This window comes from Bacillus rossius, chromosome 13, assembly GCF_032445375.1.
Source record: "Bacillus rossius redtenbacheri isolate Brsri chromosome 13, Brsri_v3, whole genome shotgun sequence".
NCBI lineage: Eukaryota > Metazoa > Arthropoda > Insecta > Phasmatodea > Bacillidae > Bacillus > Bacillus rossius.
Window position 1 is genome coordinate 29487048 of NC_086340.1, and position 26980 is coordinate 29514027.

A 26980-nucleotide genomic window follows, 5' to 3' on the forward strand; every position below is an offset into this window, starting at 1 on the left:
GCGGGCTTAGGCAGGGCCGAGAGCGGCGCGTTTAATATCCAGAGGGCCAAATATCTCGCCGCACACGGGCCACGTAACGCCCTGAGTAAGAGTATCAAGCCGGGTCCACGTGCCCACTCACGTGGTGGCGCCCACTATTTAATATCGATAAATTCACCACAACACCCTACGCCCTCAGAGTTAATACATAATCAGGATTATTTTTAACATTTAGTGATCTGAATAGAATTGATTCAGTAAGTACACTGATAACACAGTTTAACATACATATTTTTATTTTAGAAAATGTGCAATTTTTTTTGTGTATTAAAATTCTAATATATCCCGTGATATTTTTGGTGAAATATTTAACGTACTAATGTCTGCCAAGATACTGCTACTACCTACGCTGTGCAGACAAACTCATTTGACAAACATGCAACATAGGATGGAAAAATGTATTAACGATGCAATTATGCGCTGATGTTATAGGACCATACCCAGATGTATGGCCAGAACACAAACTCCTATTTTGTTATCGAATTTGGTGCAATTAAATGCATGAGACCTACCTAAATTTTATTTGTGTACACGTCTGGGTACTATCATGTACATACACTTGAACAATCTTTGTGGTTTCGACAATAAATAGTGTGTGATTTCCACCAATTTTATTTAATTCTGGAGATAAATAACATAAAAATTAAATATTTTATATAAATATCCATTTCTGCACTAAAAACCAAAGAGTGCTGAACACCAATATTGCATGTTGCAGACTCCAATAAATCATTACATGGTAGCACAATGGTACCAAAAATAACTTAATTACTATAGACAACACAAGATATATTGATTGAGTTAAGTAATGCTTCTTCATTACAGCCTATGATAAATGCTTTAAATGCAGATCAATTAGTTTCAAATATAATTAATTTACAGGGAAAAAGTTGATGCTAAGGGCTTTTTGAATGTTTGAATACAAGCGTTAAAGGTTGTACTGATTACAAAAATCAAAATAATCATGGGATGCCAGTAAACCTCTGCTTGCTGCGTGGATACTGTTGAGCCTCACGCACAGGGACTAGCCTGGCGTGGAGCTGAAGAGATGCCGGAGCAGTTCAGGTTCGGACAGCTCGCAGCGATACTTCTGCACCAGATCCTGGACTTTCAACCTGCGACGCACGTGCGGTGGTTGGTAACTGCGCACAGCGAAACATCAAAAACTAAATTTTCCTGCTCCGATGACAGACGACAAATTAAAATTATTGTATATATTAATGACAGAGTTCCTACACTCTTCCGTCAGAAAATTTCAGAGAGATTCCCTATTCAGCCAAACATTAATTTCCCTGTCTCATCAATCAAATCAATCCTGCAAGATAACATAAATATATTAAACTATGAATATGGATCCAAACACATTGCAACCACACATTACATGTCAAAAACACCAAAAAATATTTTCCATCAATGCAACGCAACTAATGCTGCCAGCCTGTAACATACAACTAGAAATTTAATCAAACTCTGTAATAGTGAGCACGTGCATGAGAATAACTGTCAACATTTCATATGCTTCAATCATTAAATCAATACAAGTTGATTACTTAATTTTTACACTTACGATGGTTTTCAACTACACATGGATTTTTAATTAAAATACAGGCTGCTAATAAGACATCAGAGGAACACACTAATGTTACAAATTACTAATCTAGTTTGGTAAGTGATGAATTAGCAATTTCCCTGTGTTTAACAGATTTTAACTGTCTTTGGGAACCTTGAATATATTTAACACTATTGCCAGTAATTCTTATTGGTTATCTTCAAACAAAACCTTGTTGAACAAACTAAATACAGTAATGGAGCAACAAATGTGGAAGTCATGCAGTATATTTTGGTATATAGCAGGATGAATCAGTTTGACAGTGTGAAATTAATTATGTGACATAAAAATTAAAAACTTTTACTTGGCCACAAATTCATTGCAGCTAATCTGAACACTTTAAGATCCTTGCGTAAAGTTTTCTTTCTATCAATAAAATGTTTAAGTATTAACTATTTGTTCTAATATGTACGCTGAAGTGTGAGCCAGGCCAAGTTTAAGACTAATCTTGCACAGTTGTGGTCAGAAAGGAGTGTTGCAATATTGTAAGTTGATTCAACGTGATGAGAATACGCTCCATTTAATTTCATAATGATGAAAATAAAGCAATCAGCCCATATCATGAAGGAATGCACTCTGTGAGCCAATGACCAATAAACTGAAATCAAAAGTATTCCATTTTAATTAGCTGACCAATAAAAAGAGAGGGTAAAACAAAGTTTGTACACTGCTGAGCCTTCTCGCTTGCAACACACTTGAACGCGAAAAGCTCAAGGTTCACACGCTGTGTTTATTTTTTAAATTTTCTAATCATTACTATTAATTAACAGCTATTTACCACGTGTAATTAAATGGGTGCAAAAAAAGGGCAAATGGTAATAATAACTCTTGGGCAACTTTTAATTCCCATTACATTAGACGTAATAAATATCTGATGGAAATGTTAGTTACAGAACAACAAATACAAGAGAAGTATCATATTAAAATTTACAGAAATAGCCCATCCCTTCTTCCCCCCCTTCCTTTATTTTTCTTTTCTTTCTCTACTTACCTCCTCTCCTTGACCATGCATGGCGACAGTCACAGCAGTTATCTTTGCTGAGTTTCGGATCTCCATTAAGGATCAGACCATTTCATTCCCAATTAAAACAATAGTTGCAGATGCAAACAAATTTATAGATACCTTTACTACTAGTAATTATATTTGGTTAAATTTCTACAACTTTTACTCAATTTTTTTCCCCACTAATTATCTCGAATGCGTAAAATGCTGCTTCCTTGCGGAATGCGATTTTTGTCGAATGGGGTGTTTTGCTACACTGAGATGCATGTCTGTGGCGAACTAGTTTTTATATGGTGCTGCCATTTGTAAAATCAATACCTTGAACAACCGTTTTTTTTTTTTAACATAGAAATGTGTAATGACATAATGTGTGTGATTACTTTGTGTTCTTATATTTCCAGCTACCCTTAACTGCTATACTTACATTTCCTTTTTCTGCAGCAAGGGAGTTAATGGTTTGTACCTTTTCACACTAACAAAAATTAATAAGTTTTTAAGGAGCTCTTTAATTATTTAAGGAGCTCTTTAATTATTTAAGAATCTTCAGCTACAGATTAATATCAATAGATTTCTTTTTCACTCGTAGTTTACCAAAATTCAAACTACTATTACCATCACAAAAAAATTCTGTTTTGTTACGTTGTGCCGGAAATTAGGATTTTCAACACTTTTTTTTAAATTTTACTATAATTTTAAATTATTTTTGGAAATTTTATTTGCTATATAATTTAGTTACAAAAGGGCGATTTACTCTTTGTTAGGCTGGTGTACTCTACATAGTTAAACTTTGTGCCAGTAGACTGAAGCACCTTCCTCAGAGACCTATCTGATCTTTTGCAAATCTAAGACTGTGTTGGCAGTCCGTTTAACATTTCTCTCGCCTGCAGTCACGTCCCAGGCCTCTAACATTACTTCCCTTCATGACTAAAACTGCATACAACAGCTCTGGACGAGTTGTTACCATTTCGCAGAGACGAGCTTACCATAGTCTTTCCCGTCACGCATTCGTCTTAGGTTCTCTCCTCGAAAGTCACGTCATGGACGCTCGTTCCCAGCGTCGTTGCGTTTTTGTCCACCCCCTCCCCTCTCGGTTCTAAGAATTTAGCCCAGGACCACTGACCGGTCGTGAACCCCGCCAAGCGTTGGTCGGCGTCAAGGACATTTTGCCATAAAAAAAATGTGTTCAAGTATGAACACACACGACATCTAGCGGCGGACATAGTAACTTCTTCTTGTGTCACAAGCCCGTGGAGCTCACCTCCGCGACATCTGGTGACAAACTTGCTAACCTCACAGCTACCTTCCCCTGTAGGCCGCCAGAGTGCAACACCAGACTGCGCCATTAGCCCCTGGTTATAGCAGACGTCTTGGGCGAGTCGATTCTTTTTTATTTCAGACACCCCTCAACAGGTAGCGCTAAAGTCGGCCAGTGTTACCAACTTCAAGACATCAAAGTCTGAGTTTTTTTATGATGCCCACTCGGGGAACTTCGGAACCTTTCGGTCCGGACGTCCCAGTCTCCCCCCTCCACTTTTGATTGTACATTTACTTTTAACTACGAGACGCGGTTCTTCGCAAGACACTTCGCGTCGCGATCCCAGACAGACTGTTTGTGATTATCGGCGGATCAATGCACTGCAAGACTTCCATCCGGCCGCAACCGACGATGTAGTCGATTAGACATGGGATGCGATCCCTTTAAATTTCTTTAAGTAGTTTAGTTCGTCTGTACAGTAATCAACATAGTAGTCATTTTCTTTTAAATAATTACTTTTTGAAATGGCAGAAACGTCCGCGCCAGCCGCGTATTCGCGAGCTCCAGATCCGGACTGGCGACGCATCAGAATAGAAGCCAACTTCCCTGTCTGGTGAGTTACGATCCGCGACATTCCCCAACCTCCACTTAACTTTTGCGGGCATTCTTTGCCCAGTTTGTTAACTGTCTGTGTACTAGTTCTGATCAGTTTTAATTCGGACTGTTCGCAGATAGGGTCCCAGAGCCGGACGCCGTATTGGCATTTTCACCACCCTTCCTCAACAACACACAGGCACCCTGGCATCATGTTCCCGATTGATCTCCGGGAAACGAAGCCCCGACATCCGGTGCTACTGTATCTTTTAAACTTTTTCTGAACTTTCTTAAATTACGCCGTCAGACGAAGTTCATCAGATAAACATCATTTCTGGACTTTAAGAATATATACTGGGATGGTTTAAACATATTTGTATTTTTTTATTGGTTTATGTTTTTTTTTAATGAAACCTTTTTGTAATCTGATTTAGGGCGGCCCATTTTTTTTTTTTTCCTTTCTGAATATACCTGAGAGCTGTTTAAGTACGTAATTGATATTGTATGTTAATATTTTTTATATCTGTTATAAGTTTCCTAAGTATGGAGTAATTATATTCAGACAGAATCACACCTTTTTTTCTGTTCATTTCTCATATCCTTGTGAAACCTTAAAGATCCCCAGCACAATGTGACGCCTCTTGCACTAACTATTATGAACGAGTCTGTTAACAACTTCTGTGTCTGCCCACGGGACTGTGAGGGGTCAGCCTCGGCTTGCCCTAGTGCAGGTTCCTTGGTGGGGCGGGGGGAAACGGCTTATGATCTCGGGAAGGTATCCCCAGCAGACGATGCCTTGAAGATGGTGTTTGAGAGCCCCGGTTGGCCCTCCAGAGTATGACTGTCCTGGTGTAGTTGGTTGTGTCTGGTAGAGAGGGCTTGGGTGGGTCTGAGCCTGATGGGTCCAGGAAAGAACACCGATGGTTTGCTTGGAGTTGCTACACTTTGCCTTCCCTCGGCTGCAACACGGTTTCAGGCTTTAGAGGCCTCAACGGCCAACTCTCCCTCTACTGGGATGGGTCTGGGGGGCTGAGCCTGGAGGGGTGGAGAGCACAAGCTCCTGGCGCTTGTTCTGGGGTCTTCTTTTCCCCGTCCCGGTAGGTGAACGGCATCTGCTGGCTACTTACAGACTTCTGTTTGTTTTGGTGATTACTGGGTGGCTGGTTACTTACTGGAGATGGTGCAGGCTGGCTGGAAGTCGGCTTAGGTCCCCGTTTCCCCGGAAGTATATGCAGTGTTTACCGGTATGGTGGTTTATTAACAAATGGCACACCAACAGGCGTTACAGCCTCTCCTTACAAATCATATGACTTTCTCTACCCTACAGCCTATAGGTAGGCAGGTCCTGGACTCGTCGCAACACTATAAAACTTTGAATGCTCACTATGCGGGTCTCCCCTTTACTCTGCTTTTTCACTTTCCACGGGCGGGACGTACTTCCGACATCTGGCGTGGTCAGCACAAGTGATCCTGGCTGGAGAGTGAGAGAGAGAGAGAGAGAGACTAGCGCACTGAGCGGACTCTGCTGCTAGATTGGCACAGTAAGCGGGGCTCAGCTGCCGGTGGTGCCTTTCACACACTGACTGGCCTTCCCTGGCCAAAGGCCGCCCTTTTATACCCGCCCAGAGGGCCTGGGCATGACGTAAGTAAAAGAAGGATTTCTGGGAATCACCAGCCGCTTTCACGGCCTGGTGGAAGATGGGGTAGGCAGGAAGTAGCGGCCGGCCAGGAGGGCTCGGAGAGCTTCGCCGGTGCTTGCGTGGTCGCCCCAGGCAACTAGAGACGCTGGCGTGGTCGCCCTATAAAGGGCGCCACGAGAGTGACTGGGCAGCAACAGCTATCTTGGCCATATGCTGCATGCCTGCACACGTGCTTAGGAAGAGAGGGCTGACGGCTTCGCGACTACAGACGCACGCAGCGCGTCGTATGTCAGTTTAATTATTTACACAAGAAATGCAGGCACAAAGAGTATTTAAGGAGCTAAATACCATTGCGAAACACTCACAAAGCATTGCTATTCTGCCAGTGTTCGAAACAACATAATAACAACATCATACAATATGACGCGTGCCCGCCCTTCCTATATTAAATATCACGTTACTTTACGTGATAACTAAACCCAAAAAGAGTTTTAATAAGTTCAGAAGCAATTCAGGGAAAAAGGTATTTCGGCAATAGGCCTACTCACGTAATATGCGGCGACGAATCTGTGCGACGTCGTAGGTTATAAACAAAGCGACGAACAATAGAATAATTCATTAAAGCAACCAACCATCTTCGCCCTTTATTTTTTTTACGTCGCTATAACCACACATATTAACGTACTTCAGAATATAATGGTAAATATGGACGAGTTGTGTAAACAAATGTATATTTTTCTCTTGCCACAGCTAAACATGTACATTGTGACGCCATCTTGTGACCAGCAATCTACCAACTGTATTTATATTTTATAAAAGTATAAATTTAACTACTTAAGTTGTGAAAGCAAGTTTAAATACTTTTTAATACATAGGATTGAATAGATATGTATGTACATATAATTATTTATGCCACATTTATCTTTTCTTTTTTAATTATTAATATCTAGTTTATACTTCCACCACCAGGGCAGGGAAATTTCAGCAAGATTCATGCGCGCGCATCTCATCCCTTCCAAAGAGGAGTCAGTTCGCCCCTCCCTTCTTTTTTTCTTCGTTCCCGCGCATTTCTCCCTATATAAAGGCGAGGTCATCCACCTGAAGTCAGTTGATCGGCCCGACGGCCAGTGAGGCTGGATTCCGCCCACTGACCATAGGACGATCATAGGGGGAGCAGCAGAACGACTGGCTATCCGTTTTCTGCTGCTCGCACCCCTCCTTCGCGAGTTAGGCCATCCGAGGACCTATCTCGGCATAGGGAATTTGTCTCCCTTCCCCCCCCCCCCCCCTTTCTGGACGATAGGGTGTAACGTGTGTTAATCCAGTGTATATTGTTAAAGCCGACGCAGGCGACAAATTGAACTGTTTGGACAATTCAGGTCAATAAAAGTTCCGTGTAAAATACAGACATTTTTCAATGAATAGCTTAGCCCCCTTATCCCTCACCCCATTAGCTATTCGCCTGCATACCAGCCGACTGTGAATCCTGCCGCAAGACCAGCAGTTGGACCTTCTCCACCCGATACCTGGCTCTCACCCAAGAGAGACATCGGTGAGAGAAGAGAGGAGACGGATCAACAACAATCAACAACGTCCAATAATAATAGCAACAGAAATTAAATATGACAGTAATAATGTTTGTTAGGGATATGGTGATGCAACAGACGCCCACCTGTCGTTGTGGAGGCGGCGGCGGCGGCAGATGTTGAGGGCGGTCTGGCGCACCAGGGAGCCCAGCACGCGCCGGCTCACCACCATGCCGTCCACCAGCGGGGTGGCCAGGCCGGTGCGGCCGGCTGGGCTCTGCTGGAGCCTCACGCGCAGCAGGCCGCTGTGCAGGCGGTGCAGGAAGACGACGGAGCACTCGCGGTCGCTGGGCGGCCGGTGGCCCTCCAGCCCCGTGTGCGCTGCCGACAGCAGCTCGTCTGCAACCAACACAGCAAATACCTGGCAAACATATTTCACCACTGCTTTTTCCATCTTTTAACATCACATTATACAATCGGAGGGGACCAAGCAATCAGAGCGGGGAAGCCGGGGAAAGGAATGGGCGGCCTCTCGACAAAGGGAGCACAGGGCAGCCGCTCTGGCGTCCCAACCTGGCCTAACCATAGAGACTGGAGTTGCCGGTTTTATCTGCCACTAGAGTAGATGCATTGGGTTGATACTTTTCTTTGTTCTTTTTTTTGTTGTATTGTTTTCTATTATTGTGTTTATTTTCCATCTGTATAGTTTTATACGTGTAAGAGAGTACTTCTATCTGCAGTGACCACTGTGTCACTGCATTGTCAGTATGTGTCATGCCCACCGTTAAAGCCCTCGGCTGTTGGTGGGCATGTAACAAATACTTATAAATAAACATAATACAAAATAGATCTACTATTTGCAGAAACATAGGTCAGGTCAGGTCAGGTCACGTCACGTCACGTCACGTCAGGTCAGGTCAGGTCAGGTCAGGTCAGGTCAGGTCATGACAGGAACCAGAAGACCGAATACCCAAGATAAAATCGGGAAATTGATACTTAATATCTAGATAATAAAACCTTAGTTTAGTTATTAGACCCAGACTAAGTTAATTATTACCTTTTCCTACCCTCTGGATCCATCTCTGCAGAAACATGCTTATATTTACGTTAGAAAGATTGAACCTTTTCACAGATAATCTCCACATAATTTAAGTGGACATTCTCTAACTATTTATATTTTATATCCAACTAGTATAAACTGAAGTGGAGCGTTACTAAAACAAAAATGCAAGTTATCAATATGCTGCTAGAAATTACAATTTCTTAACTTCCATCTACATTTACTGTTTATTCCATAACTTTTTGTGACTTTCGTGACCAGTATTTGTGTGTCGTTACTTTTTTTTTCTGTGAACTGAGACAACCTGAATACATAATTAGTAGATTCAGTAAAAAGTGAGAAAAAAAAAAGAAAAGAACATTAAGGGACCAAACAAATGCTACTAAATGAAACACATTGTTTACAGACTTGAGAAAAAAAATACTACACTAAATTGATATAAAATAATCCAATCATATTTAAACAAATGCAGGTGCTATTTTTCCCCCTTTTAAAAAATTTGTTTATCATACAAATTTTACTCACCACTTATGAATTATTGCTCAGCCAGCAATGGTGATAGAGACATATGAAGAATATGTTCTTTGCAACCAGCACAAATACCATAAAGCATTAAAAGTTCCTAATAAAAAAAAAGAATAATGTAATTAAACAAATGTTAAAATTATTTTAGTTCAATCCACTTTGTCCATCTCATCAGAATGGAAAAAAAATATTATTGATTAAAATTTAGAAACACTAATTGGTCCACAGTTTTGGGCAACAGCATGCTTCTTCTACTACTCAGAAGCTGTCCAGCTTTCGAGAAAACTCTTTCTGATGGCACTGAGGTGGCAGGCACGCACAGATATTTCAGTGCAAGTGAATGCAGTTCCGGCATATTGCTCTTTTGAGAAAACCAAAATTGGACAAGGCTGTCACTTCTGTCCAAATGCGGCAAACCCAAGTACTGCTGCAGCATTGCGGCACTACTGTTCGCTCGGGTCGACGACTTGGTGGCACCTATTTTGCTATCCAAGAAGTACCAAACTGAATCTTCTTCCGAAGTTGCTGTTGTCTGGCCAATCGTTCTACTTCCAACCGATGACATCAGCTGCTCTGTCCCTTCACATTTCTTCATCAATCCTGCCAGTTCTTCGTAAAGCTCTTCTTCAGCCTTGTTGGCATTTTCATCCAAACCAAAACCCTGTTTCTTGAAACGCGCATCCAAAATTGTCGCTTTAGAAATCATTTCATTTGTTTCGACGGTGCCAAGGAGTTTCAAGAATTCTAGGAGAAGAGATGACTGCAATTTCTGTGCAACTGCACTGTGTGGCTGTTTTCTTTTGATGGCCAGCTGAATGCCTTGTACCAAAGGTATGATCACTGAAACAGTCGGATATTTTTTTCCCAACAGTGCTGTTGTCATTATTTCAATAGGTTTCAGTAACACGATACACTCCGCTACGGCGTCCCATTCGTAAGCTTCCAAGTTCTCCGGTGCAGTTGATAACGATGAAATGGTTTCCGAAAGTGGCTCCTTTAGTGCTAATAGGCGTTCCAACATGAGTAAGCTTGAACACCACTTTGCAGAAACGTCTCTCTTAAGTTTCAATTCCGCTGCTCCCATCTGTCTTTGCATGTTCCTGAGCTTATCGGCTGCTACACTACTGGTCTTAAAATAGCTCGCTAGCACACGGCATTTCTGAAGTATTCGTTCAAGATCTGTTTCTTTAAGAGTATCATTAACAACTGAGTTAAGCGTATGCGCAACACAGGATAGATGCGGTTTCTTAAGTATCTCGACTGCTCTCTTAATGTTTGCGCTGTTGTTGGTAACAATTGCTACGGTTTTGCGTAGAACATTCCATTCACGAAGGATTTCGTCAAGAGATGATGCAATATTTTCCCCTTCTTGTCTGTCGGTGATTGGCACTGTTTTTAGCACCAAAGACTGAAGAGAATTTTCAGAAACTTCTGTCAGAAAGTGCACTGTCACAGTCATGTACGACAATGCATCATTCGACGTCCACAGTTCTGTTGAGATAGAAACATGCCGCACCGAGTTGATCATGGTTATGACTCTTCTGCGAATATTTGTGTACACATCAGGGATGAGTTTTGTAGACAGCACTTCTCGGCTAGGAAGCGTGTACCTCGGTTCAAGTTTTTTAGAATACTTAGTGAACCCTTCATTTTCAACAATCGTCAAAGGCAGTAAATCCTTAGAAATCATATCAACCAGCAAGTAGTCGATATCAGAGCGTTCTGCTTCAGACAAGTTTTTCTGGTACGTGGGTGCATTCTGCATCATCACTCTTGCCTTTTTGGCAGGTTCACAAGGACCAAGCTCAGTGACACAGGTAGAGGCTGTTGCTTGTGACGAGAGTTGAGATCTCTTCACAGCTGATGCATCAGCTTCTAGGTCACAGCTCGTTTCTACAGTCAACTCATTGTCCACCCATTCAGCTTCAGACAAATTCTTGTGGCACGTGGAAACACACAGCATCAGCTGTCTCTGCTTTTTGGCAAGTTTACCGACACCAACCTGGGTTCCTCCGCTGGAAGCTGTCGCTTGCGACAAACGTCGCGTTCTTAATGCAGACGAAGTAGTTAATTCTGTGTCGGGGCATAGTTTGATCGCAGATTCTTCTTTAAGCCACGACCTTGAAGTAGATCCTTCACTTACCTCCGGTTTAATTCGCAGCTCAGATACTGAACAAACATTTGGGTGCAACCTGTCAAGGTGAGATCTTAGGTTCGTGGTGTTCCCAAAATACTTCAAAGTTTTGAAGCATATCTGACAGGTTACAAATGAAGCATCTGAACTCTTTTCAAAATAATCCCAAACTGGAGAGCGATTCTTGCGAATCATGTTTGCAGAATGTGTTTTAGATGGAGTCCTATCTCTCTTAACACACTGTGACACAATAACACCCTGATGCAACTGCACAGTGCACTACACCAATCTCTTGTTACAGCCAGATTTTCAACACAGAGTTACAATCTTAATTACATAATTATTTTTGTACATAATTTCTTTTCCTAATAGAATCCCTTCTTTTATGCCAATTTCCTGTGTAACAAAAAATGTTTAGTACAAACACTGTATGAAATCAGTCAGTTAACCTGAAATTTTAGATCATTTTCTTCAATAGTATGTATGAGAATACATTTTTATTTTTATTTTTTAAATTTTCTTTATTTGTTTTAGAATGTACTTTATTTTAAGATTTTGGAAAAATCATTGCTTTTGAGTGTGTGTACACAACACATACAAAAAACACAAAAACACGCATAAGAGACATTATATGCTTAAAAACCTGCAAATTTATGTGAGAGTTCTCAATGAAATCAGGAGTTATGATGGAAACCTATGGACATATTTTAAGTACTGGTACGTTGCTACCTTCAACTTTTGTAAGGTAAAAAAATAAACATGTGGCTTTAGGGCAACCAGTGTATTTTAGAGCATTTTTTAAAATGATTCAATAAATTTTAAGGTTTAGCAGGTATCATTGTGGGTAAATAGCCTGCTAATATCAAGTGTTCTGGCATTGTGCAGAAAGCCCTTCCAGACTTATCAGATGCATAATCTCACAAAAGTGTTACTTATGCCCACTCTAGTATTGTCTACTCTAGTGTCTTGTCCACAATGTGCAGAAATTTCAATGTCTGTATACCAATTGTACAAACCTAACAAAATTGAAGTATAAAGCAGCACCTACTCATCCAAATTCTCATGTCTACTTTGTGTGTTTAAAAAATTCATAAATATGTGAATAATTATTGCTATAAATTAACTACATAAGGTCTGAATTAAAGGAAATTCCAGAATCACCTAAATATTAGTTATTAGCTCAGCCAGCATGTTAATTTGTTGAATTAAAATGAGTTGTTTTTTCTATAGTTTGTCATTTGATTGGTCAAACTCGACTGTTCTCAAAAGTAATATCAATAGTATGTGTACCCTTCTGCCAATGTTAATCTGTCAACAGTGTGTATGAAATTTAGGGATTGTCCGCATTCCCTAAAAGAGCAACATTATTTTATTCAAGTGAAAAAAAAAGTAATTACAAATATATCTAGCCAATAAACAACTTGCATTCCGGGCGACCCAGGTTCAAATACTCGTCTAGCTATTAAGAATTTTGCTTTTCATGTGATTCCTAAATCATTTAATACCATGGCACAAACTCCTTTGCCAATTTTCTTAAGAATTAAGGAATATCAAATTATTTTTATGATGTTTAGTCCATCACTCGTTACATCTAAAAAATATTTACAAGTAATATTGTTCTTCAAAAATCGGATAGGATAGCCTACACTACAAACATGATTATTGGAGCTTCTAATAATTAAAATAGTAAATATTGGCTACCCAATGATTTATTCAATTCTTCCCCCTAAAAATTAGAGCAAGTGAGTCATTCAAATAATTCGATTCTATCACTTCGCTTCCCGGGGCCGTTGTAGACTTCGGTATCGCTCCTGATAGGAAGTCTTGGTTGGTCTTGAATTCCGGTTGACAGTATTCTCTAAAATTCCGTTCATTTTTTTGGTGTTCACATTCACCTATAAACGTGTTTTCTATATTTGTTATTAACTTAAATTGCTTCAAATATGAGTGATCCTTTTATCCCGTAAACCACTTATGTTTCGATTGCAGTCACATAACCTTTATCCGAATTATCACCCGCGATCTTCTCATTAGTATGGCTGGTAAATGTTTTTAAAAGTCATTTCTAATAGATTTATTTATATTTTTAAGACAGCAACGAAACTGTACGCGTAAACTTCGGGATAAGACGTTCATCGCGCCATCACATCACAACAGAATAATCACAAAACAGATTTTCCGAAACATTTGCATCGATTTCCCTCTCGAAAATCGATAACTTGTCGACCAAAAAAAACTTTGTTTAAATTGAATTTATTTACCGTTTTGGTATAAAAGTTAAACAAAGGATGTTAAGTTTACGGAATATAATATAAACAAAAGAATAAAATTAAGTCTCCAATTAAAATCTGTATTACCTATAGCTGCAATATTAATATTGGAAAAAACTCAAGCAATAAATCCTTGAACACATCAAGTAATACAGTAACGAAACGGGAAGACGCAAATATAGTTATAGGAACAATTTTGTGCTGGTCATTTAAAATTTTAATACGTTAAGGTAAACAATACATTAATATACACGTTTATAATGGGATTACTATAATGGCAATCGGCTACAAAAATATTAAGTTCACTAAACTAATATTTAATTACTCCAAATGCAATATCACATAGCTTTTTTTTTGTGTGTCACGAAATATACTAATGTGCATAGACTTGTACGAAAACAAATTTATAAAAATAAAATAAATATAAAAAATGAATCCAAGATGGCGTTTTTGTTTTCAACCCCCTCTAATTTTGTGATTGAATTGTGTGTGTATATCAACAAACTTGTTTATAAAGAAGTTATTTGATTTTTAACACAATGGTTTAATATAATGAATTTTCTTATATGGTAAGTAAAGACTTTATACCTATGTATTCAATGCATTGAGTTATAAAATAATTTTATTTGAAGAACAGATGTAGTAGGTATATCTTAAAGCTTGGGATACATTACAGATAATATAGTTATAGGGGAAAAACAGAGGGTGGGAACAAGCTGGCGTGGCTACTACTGGGTGTATATAGTAACTGAAAACATTAACTACCTACTCATCTAATTCATTACTTTCTAATAGTACAGTACTGTCTACCATTTTGTCACTCAAAAAAAACCAGTATTACATGTTACCACTGTCACTGTTCACACCCCATAGCCAACAATAGTAATAATGGTTCCATTTTAATGCTGAAATGGGTTTCTAGTTAATAGTTTTCAATTTCAAGTCTCTTCACATGTTTGCAGAATGGTTTCCTGTGATCTACTCTCATACTATTAAATGTTTCTTTGCAGAGTTTTTTCATGTTGATTAGATTGCAAGTTACATTGTTTGATGCAACTTTGCTTTTAACTTTTGTCTATTTATTTTAGATGCAATTGCAAACTGTGTCTCTTATACCTTTAACATTTCGAAACTTCATCCATTAAAAAAATAGTTCATTTTGGCTTATGCTGCTTGATGTTGAATACAGCATGTCATCTGAAAATGAAATGTTCTTCTGTGGTTATCACTGTCGCATTTATTCAAATTGAATGTTCGAGTTTCATTTATTTTGACGTGATACAGTGCACCATCAGAAAACACAACATGATATGCAGAAAGATTACGTACAAGATTTTCTTTACCCCCTTTTTGTAGTTTTGTTGGTTCATGTTGTATTGGTAGTCCCCTGTATCTTGTTAAGAATTCCACATCATTGTGAACAGGCCATGTGTTGAGTCATCACTTCATATATTTCCGTTATACATTAGATTCTTTCATGTAGACAATATTACGATTTTTGTTTCTTAAACACTCTACTTCTGTCATATGTCAGAATTATCAGTTAAAATTAGATTCTGCAGTTTAGTATTTCTTTGGCACTGAAAACCAAATGAAAATAAAACTTGTATTACTGCAGCTAATTTGTAATTATTTTTCCACTTTCAGGAAGTTAGCACATTTTCAGTTCTTACCTTTGTACATACTTCGCAACAAAAATAGGTCACTTATCCAGTTTGTGTATGGCTGGTACCTATGTTACTAATGATCATGTAAGAATGCTCCTCACACAGTTGTAATATGTTATAGTAAAAGCTACATGGAATTCACACTAATATTCTTAAATGTATCCTGCTGCAGTGCTACTATGAAAGTCAAGATGGCACCATCTTCTATGTCGATTCTCCCATGAACATTAAAAATATGTGTTATGTCTCTTCTGTGACAAAGTTGACTTTAAAGTATAATCTTAAGGTTGTTTAAATACCTTTCACATAGTGCTAATGTGGCTCCAACCACTAAGATAAAAATAAAAAATAACCTTGTTTAAGGCTGAATGTGCAATGCAATGAAAGGTTCTTTATATTTTTTTTATAGAGAAAAGGCTGATATTTGACAGAAATATTAACTTTTTTTGCAACAAAAAAAAACATGTCAAAGCCATTCTAATGCATATCAAGGGAAGGGTATATTCCAGCTGATTTGTAGACAGAACTAACCTGGTGATGGTGATCTAAGCATAATGGTTTCTGGCTGGACCAATTCTTTCATAACTCGGCCTTTGAAGCAACACTCCGCTCATGCTTTAGCAAGTTTAGGGGCAAAATCTGTTTCTGACGAAGGCGAGTCTTATCTAATGTGGTGGTTCCTTACTTCAAACTTATTACAAATGCCATAATCTATCAGGAACTCTGCTGAATCATACATGAAGATTTATTTCTAACTCCAAATTATATTCTCATACTTTCAGCTCATTCTCTTCCCGATTAGCTCAAAATCTGCTTTGTCTATAACACTATATATGTTCCTAGATACAAATTTTTTCCTAATCTAACTAAAACTAAGTGTTTTTGTTTGGGAGAGGCCTGGGTTATGGAAAACTCTAGTGCGTCTCAGGCTGAAATGAAGCTGGGTTTTAGCCATGCAGGAATGGTAGCATGCATTGTGTGCTTTGTTTGGGGATTGGCCAGCCATGGCCTCAATTGATGCAATGACCAACTCCTCTATCTTAAATCTATATATTACAATTGTAAGCTAATTATAACTTATTTAAACATTCTATTATGCAATTGTGAAAGAGAATCATTTAAATATATTTCATTCTAAGATTTTGTTACCATAAAGGTTTTTTTAATGTTATTTTAATAATTTTACAGCCAAATTTGTTCATATTTGTTTATTTTTTAGTATCAAGTCCTTATTTTATGAAATACCATGTTGCAATTTTTATTTTAAAATATATACTATATTCACTTTTTCTGTACATTCAGGTATCAGTATTGAAAATACCTAACCGACAAAATCAACACCATCAAATTCTGTTAAGTTTTTCGGATTCTATAATTGGTTGAATGGTTCTTGCAATGGGAGAGATTGATTTAAGATTATTTTTGGACACATGCCATAGTTATAAAAAATCTCAATAACGGACAAAAAATATGAATATGCAAACACACAGAAAACAAGCCAGAATCAACTGATGTCAAAAGTTAAAAACATAGCACAGAAATTTTTTCGTCAAACTGATTAATCAGAAAAAAATATTACAGCCCAGATGGACACAAGTGGGCTGACATTGGCTGATTCTAGCTTGTTTTTGGTGTGTTTGCACATTCATCTTTTGCTGTTCATTTTTGAGGTTTCTTTATACATCTGTAATGGTTTATGTCCAAAAAAAATGGTAAATCAAACTTGGATAGCCTTGGTTATATCTGAGAGAATTACCGATTTGCCATACCTTTATTACCAACATTAAATAACACCTACGCCCAGGGGTGTAGCCAGGAGGGGGTTTTAGGGGTTCTAACCCGCCCCCCCCCTTATATGAAAGGTTAGCTAAAAGCCTGGGTGTCTTACTATCACCGGCCACTGCACTGGAGGGGAAGAGTAAGCGAGCCCTACCAATTCTCCTTTCCTTCCCCTACCCCTGTCGCGAGCAGAAGCTATAAGGTTGTGATGCCATGACGGGTCCCAAGCTTTCAAATATCTTACACCTATTGTATTTAACCAGCGCGGTAATTATAAGCAGGTGGTGACTGAGTAACTCTTCAAGCTAAAGCTAACTGTTTCCAGGAATAGGCCAGTTCTGTCGAAAACCCAACCATTTTTATTCTTTTTTTTTTTTGTATTGTCGAGCTTCGAGCATGATTTATGATTTTGAGTGGACGTGGACAAGGCATTCGGATTGATTAAAATATCTTTAATTAATTTCTTACTTCATCTTTAAACAATTATTTTATTAAAAAATTAATAATACTTTTACCATTACAATATTTAAAGTTAAGTACCGAAAACTGCTCAAATAGCACTATTTTACACCTTAAAATCCAATTTTTTTCCGGGGGCGGATTCCCGGACTCCCCTGTTTTAATAGGAGGGAGACCACGTTGGGCGCCAAATATAACGGTTCGTTATATACAAAATAAAACAGTTCAACGCCGATTGCAAATTTTGATGTTTTTATTATTTTTTTTTAAATAAATAGAATGTTGCACAGACGATTCCAAACACTTTCAAAAGAGGTTACTCATTCAGTCCACATACATCTGCCCGTCGAAAAACTGCTGGTAGCTCGCATGATGAGAAATTACCGAAAAATAATAGCGTAGATGAAGTCCTTCAGAAATGTTTTACTGCAAGTACACGAAGATGGTGCGACCTCGAACAGGGCCGCACCCAGCAAAAACGAATCTCGCCCCGAGCCAAAACGCCTACGAAGGTGGCCGTAATTTCTAATTATACCGAAACAAAATATATAAAAAATTAGGTTGATTTAATAATAGGCCTGGCTCCGACCACCAACGTGAAATTATCTCTTCGTAAATTACATTATAATTTAGAGAGAAGCCATTGAACGCGACCTACTCGTCCAGCGTTGGACAGACGACTGGTGATCTCATGAACTCGTCTCCTCCACGCAGGGAGTAGACGTCACATGACCTCACCGACCAATCACACGCACGCTTCATTCATTCTTACAGATGCAAGCCAATCACAGAACAAGTTACAATACGTACATGAAAAAACCTATTACACACAGAACTCTGGGCTTCCCCTGATCAGTCTCTTTTCAATTTCACCTCGAAATCGGGGACTTCCATTCTCGTTCTCTCTCCCACACCATGAGAGAGCAGTTATCACACAGTTCCCACGCAGAGGGGAAAAATTACCGTCTTTATCTCGGTTGGCGGGGAACCACTGTTCCTTTCTCACTTACACTTACAGGCCTCTCATGCCTCTCTTTCTATCCATCACACCAGCCCAGACACAGTACCGTGTTCTAGAATCATCCAACACGTTAATGCACATTATAAACAGCAATTATAATACAAATTACTTTACCAAATTAAAATCATTTAGAAATAACCCGAAAAAGTAGGCCTAAATAGGTAAAAATCTAGAACAGCAACTTCTTTGTGAATAATTACATAAAAAATAGTACTGATTGAAAATGTCTAATAAAATAATAAATACCTTCTTAAAAACATAGCAAGTGAAAAATATCAACCCTAAAATATATAACAAACGGTAAAATATCATTAGAAAGACTTTTTAAGAAATATTTACATTCATGAAAATAGTTTAAAAGAAAAATTATTTAATTAGGAGGGCAGGGTTCTGCAACATTACAAGGTTTAAAAGAATTACTGTATTAAAACAATCACATATGAAAGAATGACACTTGCTCAAAGATTAAATGAAATAGCAAACGAAAATTCTTGATTTAAATACGCACTTAACATTTAAATCATGCTTAAGAGACCCCCAGTTGGTTTGGGATCTGCATTCTCAACACTCCAACTTCCGACAACTGCGCAAAGTTACAAAGTATTGTTACACATTTAACCCCTACAAAGCTCCCAAATAAATTAAAAATGCTAAGCTGTAACCAAAATTTAAACTAACAGAGTTTAAAAAAAAAAAATATTCCCACTTTTATACAGAACTCCCATTGAACACCATGTTAATAACGGGTTCAACTACTACTAGCATCGTTAGTTCGCAAGCCACCGCGAGCTTCACTAAGCCGACGGAGAATAAAGGTAAGTTTCCACACCTATCTATATGACCGTGATTGTGACTATCGATTTACGTGCCGTTGAAACCATGGCGATTACTAGAGTCCCGGAAAATTCGCAAATGCGAAATAACCGCGATAAAATGCGAAATGACTCAATCAATGCAATAAAATGCTAAATAAGAGTTTTTCTGCGATAAATGCTAATACAGTGGAACCTCATAATTACGAGACCTTCGAAGTTACGACAGTTGTGTAATGCACCGTCGATTGGACTACGTAAATCATGATAAATTAAAATGGCTAGAGTGATTTAAAAGGCATCTTCAAACAAGGAAAAACGCCTGCTGTTAGGGAAAAAAAACCATTCACGTAGTATTAACACGGACTGATAAGCGCCTTTGTGTGTGTTGCTGGATCTGAGGGTGTGTGCGTGCATGCGTGTGTCTGTGACTTCCTCCCCCTCTACAAATGAACAAAGACGATGGCAGATGCCCTTCCCTTCCCCTCCTCTTTCCTACCCTCCCGTGTTTTCCTTTCTTCTCACCACTTACCTCCCCTCCCTGAACAAGCTAGGCGACGGTGACAGCTCTTTTTTCCGCTGCATCTCGGAGCACGGTCATGAGTGTGACCATTTCATTCGCGATTAAAACAAAAACTGTTGCAGATACAAAAAAAATCACAGAGACCTTTTATATTAGAAATTTAATTTGCTACAACTTTTATTCTATGCGTTTTTTTACTACGAGGTACCGTTTCCGAGATATTGTGCGACATTAAGACATTCTGGGAATGTTCAGGATTTTAACTTTGACTTAAATCTTATATATTTGGTTATTACGAGTACTCGTAGTTATGAGGATTTTTCTCGCCATTGTCAGCTCTCGTAGTAGCGAGGTTCCACTGTACTGCCGTGAATGCACGAAAATCCTGCGGATGGTCCGGCGGTAGCCAGCCAGCAAGCCAAGTGTGTGTAGGTGTGTTTGTAAGCGATAAGAATGTAGGAGAGAGAGAGGGAACAAGCAAGCCGAGTCGGCCCAGTCAGCAGGTGTGTTTGTGTGCGTAAGAGATTATTAGAAAGAAGAGGAGAGAGAGATAGTGTGAGCCCAGCCTGCGTGTGCATGTGTGTGAGAGCAAGAGGAAGTCGCCAAGGTCAACTGGTACAGTCTGTTCACACCAGCAATACCCCTCACGTGTCTCATAGGAAAAGGTTATACGGGTAGTTCCGGTGAAATTTTTTTTTGCAAATTGTGTTCCACAAGTTAAACGTGGTGTATCCCTAAAACATGTCACACATCTAAATATAAGAATACCTACTGATAAATGTTAGATAAACAGTATCCAGGTAAATAACATTTTAATTGGTTGAAAAATAATTAATCATGTTTTTTAAAAAAAATTTATATTTTTTTTTTTTTCAAAATGCTACAAAGTGCTATATTTCACTTTTTAAAATGCTACAAAATGCTAAATTTCATTTTTAAAATGCTAAATTATACATTTTAAAATGCTAATTTCCCGGGACTCTAGAGATTACTCCTTTTAATGCCCATCTTAATGAAGTGTCCGGTTTTGTGGTGTAGTAGTCCATGGTTGTTGACTTTTATTTTCCAGCACTTCTGGTGCGTGTGAAGAAAAGAGTACAAATAATATTTTGTTTTCATGTTTGAATATGCCATATTTTGAATTGTTTACACGAATTTTCATGTTACTGTTTAGCGAGAGAGTAGCGAAATTTATTTTTAATATTTGTTGCATGTTTAAAATTATGCTTATTGTTCATGTTTTTGATTATGATGTCCCATTAAACATCAAAACAGGGTATTTATATCGTACAAATGACCAGTGAACGTTGGTATATAACAAACTCACAAGGTATACCATGTCAAGTATTCATAAGCAAACAAATATTCGTTATTTTGAAGTGTTAGCATTCGAGATTGAATCAAATACAAATAGTTTATTTGTATTAATATCCGAAAATTTGAATGTTCACACAGGCCTAGTTAAAACTGACTGAACCGCATATAATATATAAACTTAAATTAGTTCATCAGCCGTTTCCCTAACTGTAACACTATTGTCAGTGCATCATGAAATTTCACATAGTTTTCATTGGTTTTTAAAATTCTTGAACCAAATAAAACATTAGACTGGCTTGGACATTTATCTCTGAAAGCTGTTTTTAAGTTTCTGAAGATGATTTCCTGATTTTAAAAAAACATGACACAAACTTGTTCAGTTTTTCTCATCCATTTTGAGAAAATCAATAATTCACAGATAACCGAAAAACACTTCTTGACTCACCAGAATGCCTCGCTCCACTGAACAATAAATCACGATGATGATATTAGAAAATTTCTCGAACAATCACAAGCTTCCCCTTCACACCTTTAGCAAACCCAGCTCTTCCTCTTAAGCAATGATAGCTCCCTTTTTTTAAACTTTCCAATCACATCTTGTAGTTGCAAATGCATCTACCACATTTTTGAGATAGAGTTCTCTTCATTTACACCTGCATACTTGCTTTTAGTCAAACTCAGTTTAAAGTACGTGGCAAAATGAACATGTGTAAACAAATGCATTCATTTACAGATATAGAGAAACAATATTTATTATTTAGGCACAAAAGTGGAAAAATGGCCTGCGGGTTGACATTTTGGTGAGCCTAAATTATATACACTGGGACAGAAGGATGAAGTGCCAGAGTGATTGAGTGGTTAGATAACTCTGTGATCCTGGTTCAATATCTGGTAGGTTTGAATACAGAGATTACGTAAGTGGAAAAGATGGAAAAATTTGCAGTGTTTCGGTGTGTGTGTGTGTGTGTGTGTGTTTTTTTTTTGGTAGGTATACCTGTTTTCCTTGGCCATTTCATTTCATCAATGTTTTATTCTTATTCAATCACACATTAGTGTCTCTAAAGGCCTCAATATCATCCTAATTACTTAATTTTTCATTTATTTACCAAATAAATGTAACAGAGTACTTTCCAAATTTCTTTTTGTCAAACATAATGAAGCATATCCATTAAGAAAGTAGATGCTCCATTCGTGGACAGTCCAAAGTTGACTGTACTTATGAAAATAATGTATATTGTGTTTAAGATAATTTGGTTAAACGATTTGTATCTTACTTGTCAAAACTCACAGCATTAACTTTGTGAAGTTATAAAAATATAAAACTATTAATTAAAGATCTCAAATCCAGTATAGTAATTTTATACAAAGTTGCTTCGAAATAATTGTTATGTATTTAATTTTATGTACACGCACACACAATCAAAATAATCTGAAGGTAAGAACTTGAAACAACATTTTAAACGTCGGAAATAAACACTTTGTTTTAAAGTAATACAAAACAAAATTTTCAGGAGACTGGAGTAAGGTCTCCAATATTATTTATATATTTATTTTAGTGGTGCACCGATGCCGATACCGATTAATCGTAATCAGCGATTATGGGTTCTTTTGTTCTTTCCGATTAATCGTAATCGGCGACTATCTTAACAATTACTTTGCCGATTATCTACGTGTTTCATTTAATCTTAAGTGTTAACTAAAAAGGATATTTTGTTACCATTTTTTGCGATTCAGATAAATTATCTGGAATGAAGTGAAACGTTTTTAATAATACGATACATACAGCATTTGTGCAAAGTGTTAACTATACTCAGCCCGGCATAATTACGTAGGTTTTTACCGTGTAATTTTTTCATTTTTTGTTTGACATTTAAGGACAAAATATGGTAATATTTGTATATATTACAAAATTCATCTAACTCCGTCAGATCATGATTATAGATATTTCGTTAAGTTTAATAATTCTCATTGCCTCGAACAATAAAAAATACATTTTTCCTACACGTTTGTTTACGTTTCGTCTTTTGTTCTCTCCCTTGTTTAGTGGCCTTGTACATTACCTAAAGCCAGATATGTAAAATAGATGGCACGCAATCAAAATACCACAAGCAACCACAGTGGATTCTATGACAATCAATCTTTTCGAGTCGTAGTGGCGGTTCATAATTGCGGTCCCAATACCTTCTAAAGTTTATTACTGCTTTTTACCAACTTATGGGCGTCTTAGGCAACATTATCAGTTGTGTTATTTGTGTGTGACGTGAAAAGTGAAAAAGAATTTGTAATTTTACATATTCAGTCAACATAAATAAAATCACATGTACTAGAATTGGTTTTGTATCATTTATATAATATTATAGTGAGATGGCGAGTAGGAAGAAAAAAAGTGAAGAGTGGAAACATTTTTCTATAAACTTAAATGAACAAAATAAAGCAACATGTTTACATTGTAAAACGGTAATTTCTCATGGTGGTTGTAGTGGACTGACCAATCAGCACTGATACACTACTGCTAACCTATGGAACCACATCAAACGAAAGCATCCTGATAAATTAGTGAAGTGTGCTAATGTAACCACAGATGATTGTGATACAGATGGTGTTCCAAGAAAAGTAATAAAATTGGCTCAAACAAAAATAACACTTCATGGAAAAGAAAATACTTTATGATGTGAATTACCCAAGAGCATTAGAACTGACACAGTTAATAGCTGAAATGATTTGTGAAGATATGCAACCTTATGCGATAGTCGATAATAATGCTAGTTTTCCTCAACAAAAACTTACCCATTGTAAACTGTAGTTCAAGTTGTTTACAATAACAAATATAAATAGAAGTTAATTTAATTTACACTTTACAATGACTTAATAGTGTATTTTATATATTTTTATACTGTTATTATAACTGTATTCTCGGTTTTACCTAATCTTGTTATTAAATTCACATGGGAATTGTAACACCCCTCGTGCCTCAAAATTGAATTATTTTGAATTAATTAAAACGAGCCTTGGAAACTTGCTGGATAAAAAAAATAAATTAAATAAATTGTGATTTACCAGAGGCGACACGAGGTGGGGAACAAACAAAATTTAGGAGCTTCCTGTAACAAGCAAGGAGGAAGTTGCTGGATCATTAAAATTAATAAATAAAAAACTACACGATTAACTTGATCTATAGTTTCTCTGTTTTATTTGCCCTGATGAATTATCTTGTTTCCATTATTTTACATACAAAAGGTTTTAACAAGTTTCAAAGATTAAAAAAAGAACAACGAAAAGGGGGCCGGCCCGCGATTATTTAAAACAATTTACATTCTTAGTTTGAAATATACACATTTGCATTATGAGTTTCACACCCAAAATTGGATGGATCCGATGATTACATTGATAATTAGTTCTATTCGTTCTACATGATTTTGAGGAAAACACTGGTCGCTGGTGGGTTGGTCATCCGCTTAAGATAGTTCGTAGCTAGGTAAGGGGGAAATGTTGAATTTACATTACCACTCGAGGTCTTCAAACGATCACGTCGGGTAGTAGAAACGTTTCTTCTAATGTGACCCACGGAACAGGAAGGGGAGGGGCCACGAGATGGGAGCACTCAGTCTCTCCCTGTCATCGACCCTGTCTGCAAAAGTCCAAATCAAAACTGATTAGAACTTGTATACAGGCAGTCTATGGGGCAGAAAATGCCCCAAAAAAAAAATTTAAGGGAACAAAAAAGGGGGGGGTCGCGAATTATCACTCACCAAAACAGGGGAGTTGCCCAGCACGCTGCAGTCGTGGAGTCAGCCGGGGTCTGGAGCTCGCGAATTGCGCGGCAGGACGCGGATGATTTCTTCATGATAATATTTAAAAGAAAAAAAAATTTCGAAGGCAAATAATTAAACTATGCAGACAGACTAATCTACTAGGATTGACTTGAGGGATAGCATCCCTTATACAAAGCGACTACATAGTCGTTAGCGGTCGGATGAAGTCTTGCAGAGTCTGCCGATTCGCCGATACTCGATGGAGATCTGTCTGCAGACGCGACGCGAGTTGATCTGTCGTCGCGGCAAACCGCGTCTCATAATTAAAAGTAGCCGCCGGCGCTTACAGGTGGAGGGGAGGTCTGGGCCGCCGAAAGATTCCGAACTTGCCCGAATGCGGGCGGAAAAAAAACTCGGGCAGGAGTTTTGAAGTTGGCATCACTGGGCGACAGTAGAGAACTCTGTCGGAGGGGTCTGAGTTGAAAACAATCGACTCGCCCACGGCATCCATATAACTCAAGGGAAAGCAGGTGCTGCTCTCTGGCGCCCTAGAGGGTAGACTAGCGGAGAAGTTCGCGACTTGGTCGCTAGGTAGCTCTTGCGATCAGTTTTGGCGCACTCGTTTTTTGCGAGGAGACCTTGAGGACGCTCACGGTTGACCAGGGGGTTACGACCGGTCATTGGTCTTACTTGGAACTGAGAAGGGGGGGGGGGGGGTGAGGTTAAAATGCAACGCTGCTGGGAATCTACGTCCCGTCGTGGCTGCAGAGGAGCGAACATAACACTAACACGTGATGAAAAAGGCCAATCTCAGCTCGTCTCTGAGAACTGGTCGCCTGCAAGCTACAGGCTTGTCTATGCAGTTAGGGTCACGAAGAGAAATGATATTACAGGCTTGAGGCGTGACTGAAGGCGGGGGAAATGGTAAGCTGTCTGCCAGTCAGGGATTAGGCCAGCAAAATATCCGATACGCCGATGGGAAAGGGGCTTCAGAGCACTGAGACAAAGTTTAACTCAGAGGAGTACACCAGACTAACAAAGTAAAACCACACTATAGTAGAGCAAATCAAATTTCCACACAAAAAAATTTAAAATCATAATAAAAATTTAAAATATATCGTGTCGAAATTACTAATTAACGGCACAGAATAAAAAATTTTGTGTGCATTGTTACACTTAAAAAAATTTGTTCATTATAATCGGTAACTGAATCGGTATCTGCCGATTATTGGTCTCATAATCGGTAATTGAATCGGTAATCGGTAAAGTCATATCAGTGCACCACTAATTTATTTATCTATTTGTAGATAGTGTATTACGAGAAATTGGGACATTAACACTAATCAGAGAAAATGCCCCCCTCCCGACTCCCTCAGAGGGTGCGGCGGCTGTAGGCTGTCGGGAGAAGGCCTGAGAGAGAGATTGGTGGGTAGTTGGCCCCGTCACAGGGCAGCTGGGTGGTGGCTGTCTCCAGTGGAGCTAGGCCTCATGACGTGCTCGGTCAGGGGGTGGTGGGCCGTGGCAGCGCTCCCCTCCTTGGGAGTTCCAGGGGCCTCCCTCCGCTTTACCACCCCTCTGTTGCTGTAGGGCATTAGTGGGGTGAGGCAACACCACCGAGACTCAAGGCCTTCCCACCCTGTCGCCCGGAGCCTGTGACGTCACGGGTAAGAGGCCAGGAGAGGGTTGGTTGGGCAGGCTCAGGAATGTGTAACCGTCAGTGCAGCTACTTGCCTTGACCGTAGCAGGGGTATTTCCGCGGCGCGTTGTACGTTACTTTTAAATACTTCGTTGCGAGTGAGCATAATAAATGTGTCATGGTATACAAGTGTTGTGTTCCACAATGTCGTGGAAATTATGGTGGTCCCAAAGTTCACGTCTTCAAATTTCCAGACAGTGAAAATAGTAAAAATTTGTGGTTGAACGCAATTCCACGGGAACACTTCATACCCACAAAATATTCCAGGGTAAGTTGTGCATTAACTCTTTACAGTATTT

The 26980-nt window shown here is 38.6% G+C and overlaps 1 protein-coding gene across 3 annotated transcripts in view; it reads right to left on the bottom strand.

Moving 5' to 3' along the window:
• Positions 1-635: 635 nt before the first annotated feature.
• The window catches only part of LOC134538416 (ral GTPase-activating protein subunit beta), a 159360-nt gene continuing 133015 nt past the window's right edge, over positions 636-26980 (bottom strand). For all 3 annotated transcript variants that reach the window (XM_063379719.1, XM_063379718.1, XM_063379717.1), the window contains 2 exons: positions 7813-8065; positions 636-1181 (listed from right to left, as the gene is read on the bottom strand). In XM_063379719.1, the coding sequence (XP_063235789.1) occupies positions 1064-1181; positions 7813-8065 (371 nt within the window). In that variant the 3' untranslated portion in view covers positions 636-1063. The remainder of the gene's footprint in view (positions 1182-7812; positions 8066-26980) is intronic.